This window comes from Pteropus vampyrus, unplaced genomic scaffold (assembly GCF_000151845.1).
Source record: "Pteropus vampyrus isolate Shadow unplaced genomic scaffold, Pvam_2.0 Scaffold35, whole genome shotgun sequence".
Lineage (NCBI taxonomy): Eukaryota > Metazoa > Chordata > Mammalia > Chiroptera > Pteropodidae > Pteropus > Pteropus vampyrus.
Window position 1 is genome coordinate 2,943,701 of NW_011888816.1, and position 7,448 is coordinate 2,951,148.

General features: G+C 55.4%; 1 protein-coding gene across 1 annotated transcript in view; it reads right to left on the reverse strand.

Moving 5' to 3' along the window:
• VIPR1 (vasoactive intestinal peptide receptor 1) overlaps positions 1 to 7,448 on the reverse strand; it is a 30,832-nt gene that overhangs the window by 12,318 nt on the left and 11,066 nt on the right. The window contains exons 2-3 of the mRNA XM_023529034.1: positions 6,867 to 6,975; positions 2,348 to 2,455 (exon numbers count right to left, since the gene is read on the reverse strand). Coding sequence (XP_023384802.1) covers positions 2,348 to 2,455; positions 6,867 to 6,975 — 217 coding nt within the window. The remainder of the gene's footprint in view (positions 1 to 2,347; positions 2,456 to 6,866; positions 6,976 to 7,448) is intronic.

The following is a 7,448-nucleotide window of genomic DNA, read 5'->3' on the forward strand; positions in this document are numbered from 1 at the left end:
GGTCCCCAGTCCTGTCCCAGCCTCTCTGCCCTCACCGCCACCACCATCTCATCTCCCCTGATTAGGTAGGAGCCTTCTGATGGGTCTCCCTGCTCTCCTGCCTCCTCCAACCCACTCCCCACCCTGAGAGAGCTGGAGGGATTGTGCCAGAACCTAGTCCTGACCATGGCACTCCCCTGCTGAAATCCATCGGTGGCAGCCCCCGCCCACCCCAGCTGGAGCAGATGTCTTAGGCTGCCATGAAGGCGTGACTTGGGGTGGGGCGGGGGGGGAGGAGGTGTCCTATAAACCTGGTCACCACAGATTGTGTCGGGTTTTCTCAACCAAAATAGCTTTGCTATTTTTTGTTCTAAAGGAAGTCTCTTTAAATATTTGAAAGTAAAAATGCCGCAGATGAAAGACATGCAGACAACGCATTAAAGGACGTCTTGGTGCCCTGATGAGCAATGCCTCGGCTGACCAACCCCCGCTCCTAGGTATTTTTACCCAGCCTGGGCGAAAGGCTCCTTTCTAACCCTCCACAGTCTTTATCTTTTACAAGGCTTCTTCAGCTTTCCATGTAGAACCAGGTCCCTTCTAACCCTTCTGGGGGGGGGACACGTCTTCCCCCATCTTGGTACCCGAGGAGCTGGAGCTAGCATCACCCTTCCCCTGTACTTATTTACTTTGAAATTTTAGGTCAGTTGCTCACACCTTTCGTTTAGTTGTTCAAGAAAACACACCCTCTTTTTACATTGCAGCCCCTAACCCTTTCTCCCATTCCTATCCATCATTTTCAGAGACTAGGATCTCCGAGTGCAGTTGTGCAGGTTGTTCACTGCACAAGGGCATCTGGATGGACGATGGGGGCTAAATTCTACTTCATATTCAGCTTGCCCCTAGGTGGGTTTTGGTGAGAGGTTGACTGCGCGAGGAAGGGCTGCATTTTTCTTATCTGCACAAAGGCACTGTGTGGGCCCCATCGAGGCTGCCAGCCTCAGAATTAGTCAGATGGTGGGCCGGAGTCCAGGTTCTCCGTGAAGGAGCTGCCTTGATAATTCCAGCAGGGCCAGAAGGAAGAGCCGTCAGGAGGAATGCAATTAGCAGAGTGTCAGGGAGGAAATGCAATTAGCAGGCACTTCCACGGATCCAAGAGAAGGCTGGTTGCCAGGCTCTGCTGATGGGACGCACTGTGAAACCTGTTGGAGTAACTCCTCCTCTCCTACCTGCCCAGGTGCTGGGTTCCCCCGGACGAGTGCTGGGCTAGGTGAGTGCCATCCTGGAAAATGACATGCCTGTGGCTGCTCCCAGATTCCTCAAGGAGGGCATCAGGGTCTCTCCTTAGCTGTTGAGGTCACAACACTGAACACTGACTGGGGTGCAAAACCAGCCTGCCCCAAAGAAACCGTTTGGTCTACCTCCGGTGCCCTTTACAAACAGGGAAACTGAGGTCCAGGGAAGAAGAGGCCACCTGGAGTGAGATGCCCAAGGGTCTTCCTGCTCACCCTCTGAATCCTGACCTAGGTGCTGCTCCTCCCTCATCCCTCCCCATCCCACGGGAGGTCGATTCTCTCAGTGATCAGGATCTCTGCACGGTGGCTCTTCCCCACAACTCCAGGTCTGCAGCTGCCCGTCTCCGCACACCTGCCTTATGTGGCTTCCCACCCTTCCTCTCTCCCAGCACTGCCATAAACACCGCTTATGACACATGTGTTTGTTGTCTTAATAAATATCTCTCCAACTAGAACATGACCTCCTTGTGGGCAGGCAGCATGGCTGTTGTACCAGCTCCCGACCACTGCCACCCTGCATTCGTCTAGCCCGGTGCCTGTCACACTAGTCCGTGTTGAATAAATATTCACTGAATGAAATGGCTGACCACATTATGCTGCAAGCTTCTTTAATCACTCGGTAGCAAGAAAGCCCACTTCCTCAAGCATCTTCCCTTTTTCTTGTTTGCCTTACATGCGAACACTCATTCAAGTAGAACATGACAAGATATGTAAGGCCATGTGCTGGCTTCACGGAGCCAGAGAAGTCCTCAGCTCCAGGTGGTGAAAGACTGAATCATGAGCAGGCCAAGGCAACGGGAACATGGGAGCCATAATTTAATCAAGGATCTGTCAGTCAATAGGTTATTAATTGCTGAGCAAATATTTAGTGAGCCCTTCCCACATGCTTATCTTTACGTGAAGAGCTAATCAAGTCCCATGAGTCCTTTGCATCCTCTTCCAGGAAGCCCCCCTTGATTGCTCTAGCCTCTTTGATCCCTTTCCTTTGCTTTCTTACTTTCTTGAGAGGAGTGTCCTCACTCTGGCCAGAGCCCCTTATGTCACCCAGCTCCCTCACTTCAACCCAGGGCTCTTACCTTGAACGTGGGAGAAGACCTGATAGATGGTGGGGCAGGCCAAGACGACCACCTGGCCCCGAGGGGTGGCCGGCCAGCAGGTGATGTTGTCCCACATCTTGCCGCAACCTGTGGGGTGAAGGCAGAGGACACCTGGGTCAGCATGGCCCCCAGGCACCTCCGGGCTTAGGGCCTGAGACCATCGGCTCGCACTCTCTTCCGCCTTTGAGAGCGGGGCACAGCCCTGCTCAGGCTGCACAGGGCCTGGTCTGAGCGGGGAGCAGGCAGAGCTACAGCTCCAGGGTCCTCCGTGAGGGCTGGAGCGCCCCGGGGTCGGGGGTTTGAACAGTAGTGGGGAATTCATTTGTTGCAGATTGGGGGCCTCACCCCGTGCTTGGCGGGCAGGCACCAGGCCCCGCATGGTCCTGCACAGTGATGAACTGTGCAGCTGCTGCAGGACTTTCAAACGAGCCACTGGGCCTTTACGTAGGCGAAAACCTTTTGTAATGACCAGAGAGCCTGGACTCTTCCTCCATTTGACAATATAAGCACCAGGTAACCATGGCACAGCTTTAACATACACGGAGTTTTCCCGGAGTGTAGCTATGGAGTCGAGAGAGAGAAGCCTGGGCTTTGTTTCCTTCTGAACTTTACTGAGAGTTGTTTAATGTCCTGGAAAATTATATTACCTACAGCAATGGTGCCCGTGGTATCTGAGTCACTGATACAAACCACTGCATGTACCAACCCGCATTTATGGGTCTCCTATTGCCTGAATTATAAGCGCAACCTTCAGACCACGTCTTATCTTTTAGTGTGATTGGGCCTGCATATGTAGAGAGTATTTTCTTACAGATTATTTTTCTTTTTGTTTTTCTTTTACGTTACAATTAGAACATCGGTTTTAACGAAATGAATGCGTGTGTCCTGAATTCCATTTCATAATAGTATAGGTAGCATTAGAAAATATATTTTATACAAAGGAAGTGTCGTTTATGATGGGGTAATGGATAGAGTGGGGTTCAGCTAGTTCTTAAAGAGTCTTCATAAAACTCACAAAGCACCACAGATGCCCCCAATTCAGCTGAATTGTGACTTGTGATGGGGATGAGGATGGTCGGGGGAGGGGGGTTCAGAGAAAACCCTGCATTGCAGGCTGTGTCTCCACCATACCTACTAGCCGGAGGGCCTGGCTGGCGAAGGGTGCACAGTGGGGTCTCTCGGGGTCTGCTTTAACAGGCAGATGCGACCACCATGGTTTTGCCTGTTTGGGGTCTGAGTGCCCCTCAGGGACTAGGACTCCTCCGGATCCCCTCCCGTGAGGGAGGCTTAATTGTCTCTTTGCAACGCTGCCAGTCCCATAGATTTGCTCCAACCCCTGAGCCAAAGTCAGTGCCAGCTGGGCCCAGCCCAGCCCAGCCCAGGTCCGAAGGTTCACGAGTTCCCAAGAAGGGGGCCTGGGAAGAGGAGGCGGAAGAATGTCCACGCTTGAGGAAGAGCCTCAGGACTCTCGGGTGCTGGCGGGGGCTGGCAGCGGGGTGGGGCTCCCCGTTCAGGACTGCGCACCTGCGGCCGGAGGCTGAGAACAACTGGATCCCCAGGGCCCGGCTGGAGAGCACAGCCTGCCTTCTTTGGGGATCCTGAAGCTTCTGCCCGACCCTGTCCTGAGGCTTCTGTGGCCTCCCTCTGGCCCCCAGTCCCTCCTCCATTCCCATGCTGGGGCCCTGCAGGCCAGTGAAATCCGGCTAGTGGTTCAAGACTGTTAATAACATCCGCCAACACTTGTGTAGCCTTTGTATGTGGGAGCGACTGTTTGACCCTCTTTAAGTGAATAACTTATTTAACCCTCCCGCTTAACAGATGAGTTGCTGAGGCATAAAGCAATCAGTCACGAGCTGTAGCCAGTTCACATGCTCCCTCTCTAACAGAGCTGTTGCACTCCTGTTCCGAAGGGCTCGATGCTGCATCTCTGGGCATTTTGCTCTGCTGGGTTTTGTTTAGGCCTCTCCGACAGCTCTGGGCATACACACCCTGCTTTGCAGGCTGGCTGTTGTGTCTGGGTGTTTGCCAGAGTTTGGGTCTCTGGGTCTCCAGCTGCGGCACATTTTGGGGAGCAGATGTGGAGCTGGGTCTCTGGCCCTGAGCTCAGCTTCATCAGAGGCAGCACCGAGGAGAGGGAGACTGGGTCCTGACTTTGTGGGGGCCCCTCTTGGCCACGAGGAGTCTCAGCACCACCAGGGCTGGGTTGTGAACCATGCTGGGGTGCAGGCGGCGGGCAGGGGAGCCAGGGAAGAGAAGCCAGTAGGGGGATGTGGTGAGGGACGCTTCCTGCAGGAGGCAGCAGGGTCAGGAAGCCAAACAGCGGGTGACAGCCAAAAAAATACCGGGTACTTGGAGGGCCTGTTGTCCTGAGTATTCTCCGTGTGCCCATCCCATGGAGACCCCACAGGTCCCACCACGTGTGTCTCTAGGCCCACAGAGATACAGGGCCCCGGCTTGCTGTGTATGCCCACTGGGGCTGCCACGTCGACAGGAACGAAAGCCCGACCCGGCGTGAGGGCCGGTGAGGCAGAACTGGGGCCTCTGCTGGGTCATTTTTATAGACGTGTGTGTACACAGAGAGGAACATGCTCACAAGCACTCCCGGGCTCACATACATGTATGCTTACTTGGGCACGAAAAGACCAGACATGAGTAAACACAGGCACAGAGAGACACCTACGACTCCTGGACAGACGTGCGTAGATATGACTGGGTGTATCGTAGACATTCACGCTGATACACACACACACACACACACACACACACACACACTCACACACTAAAACACAGACACCAGGCAGACATATCCAGGCACGTTCAGGCTTACACAGACACGTGCCCTGACACACACACTCAGAGTCAGACATGGAGCTATAGACCCCAGAAGCACACACCTGGATGTGCATGAACATACACGGAACCCCACCCAAGGTCAAGGGCAGACCCATGTCCTACTGACCCATACCTGCCCGCCCCTGGATCCCAGGCTGGCTGCCTGGTGACGGGGTATTGGCACCCAACAGGCACCCTGTGCCAGCAATGACCTCATAGGGATCACGAGGGTAGCTTGCCTTCAGGGCCTGGGAGGGGTGCAGTGGGGCCTAGAGTCTGGGGTCTGGGCCTCTCTGAGCTGCCTCTGATCCTGGATCCTGCTGTTGGGGGTCTACTGAGTCCTGTCTGCAGCCTGGCCCTGTCTCCCTGTCCTTGCGGGTGGAGTAGGGTGCACAGGCAGAGGGCAGGTCCAGCTGCTACACTCGACTGAGGCTTCAGTCTTAAGATCCCAGGAGACAGGAGGCTGCCCCTCCTGAGAGCTCGGGGAGCAGAAGGCCATCAGCGAGGCTACACATACTCACGGATGGTGCAGGAGGCAGAGAGCTTGGGCGCCAGGGCCAAGAAGGAAGGACCTGGCAGGGGTTACATAACTCTCAGATTTAGAGGTGGCAGGGGACTGGGGAGCCAGGAAAACCTTAAAGATGCCCCCGCTCTTGAGCGAGGCTGTTATGTAACTTTAAACTCAGCCTCAGGGAAGGTGACCTGGGAGGGAGGCCCAGAGCCGGCACAGACACTCGCTGCCTGCAGCCTACCCCCTCCCTCTCAGTGAGCCAGGAACCCCATGCCTACCCCCTACTCCCCAGCACTGGTTGTCTCTGTGCCTTCCACCTTTCCAGTCTCTGCTTCCCCGAATCCTGCCCAACCTTCTGAGTCTGGCTCAAGCGGCTCCTTTTGAAGAAAGCCCTTTGTATTTCCTCCATTCTCAGCCCAGGGCTGCTGAGCCAAGTGTGGGGCACTCGGGACCCTTGGCACCACCCTTCACACTGCCAGGCTGGAGCTCCCCGAAACCCTCTGAGGAGAATAGCTGGACCCCATGTGCTCAGCCTGAGTCTGACCTTGACTTGTCTAATCAGCAGGATAACGAGCTGATGGTTCATCTGGCCTGCTGAGGGTGGGCTGGGATAGGGAGGTCAGTATGTGTGTCCAGGGGCCTGTGTGGTGTCACCTCTGGGTGTTCTGCTGGCTGGCAGGGCCTCGGGGTGGGAGGAAGGAGCTGGGGTTCGTTCCTGCGCCCCCCACACCCTCAACCGTGGTGAGTATTCCAGACCTGTGTAGACTAGCCTTGTCCGCCTTCTTGCACTAGACTGCCGAGATGGCTTTGAGCTTCCATGTGGTCCCGTGGCAGTCACATACTGTCACCCGATGTCCTCCATTCTCCTTCTGAGATGCTAACAATACAAGTGGCCTAATCCCAGAGCGTGGTGTTCTGGGACCAGCTCTCCCCATCTCGGCCCCAGCCCAATCAGGAGATCTGTTAGGGCCCCCCTTCTTCCACCTGGCTCCCCAGTTTCTCCCAGTATCCTCTCCTCAACTATCCAAAAGCTCCTTGGTGCGACCGCCCTCCAGCAAATGTAGAATAAAGGTGATGTGGGTCTGGGCTTATGGCCTGAGAAGTGGGGCTCCTTGGGGGTCTGCAGCACCTCTGTTTCCACCGGGGGAGCCTCACCTGCTGTTTCGTTCTCCAGCTGGGCCTCCTCCAGGCACTGTTTGTGCTCCACCTCGATCATCTGCATATAGTCACACGCCTCCAACTGCAGCACACTTGCCCAGCCACTCTGAAGGACAGAGACAGGGAGGGGACCCGTCAGGCTTACCTACGCCGCGTCCACAAAGCTCAGGAATGTGAGCCAAGCACAGCCCAGTCACTGGACTGATCCAAGTTCCTGACTGAGCCCCAATCCCAACCGCAGACTGAATCCTGATCCTTGCCCCAGACCGAAGCCCAGCTCTGACTGGAATATGACCCCAAACTTTGTCTCCAAACTTTGGTCTACGTCCATGACCCTGTGGTGGCTTCTTGGTGGCTCCTCCAGCAGTGCTGTGGCTGTAACAACTTTGTCTCTTTGTGGGTAATACGACCTGGACAGAGGTGACAGGGCCTCTCCTTGGAGCTCAGAGCTGGCCCACTGGACTCTGCCACTCTCCAGCTTGGTGGGAGGGCTGGAAGTCCTCTGTCCCGACCTCAGTCTCCAGGGATGGGTGGGGCCCAGCTGCTGCTCCCTCGTTACAGGAGTTGGACTCTGGCTTC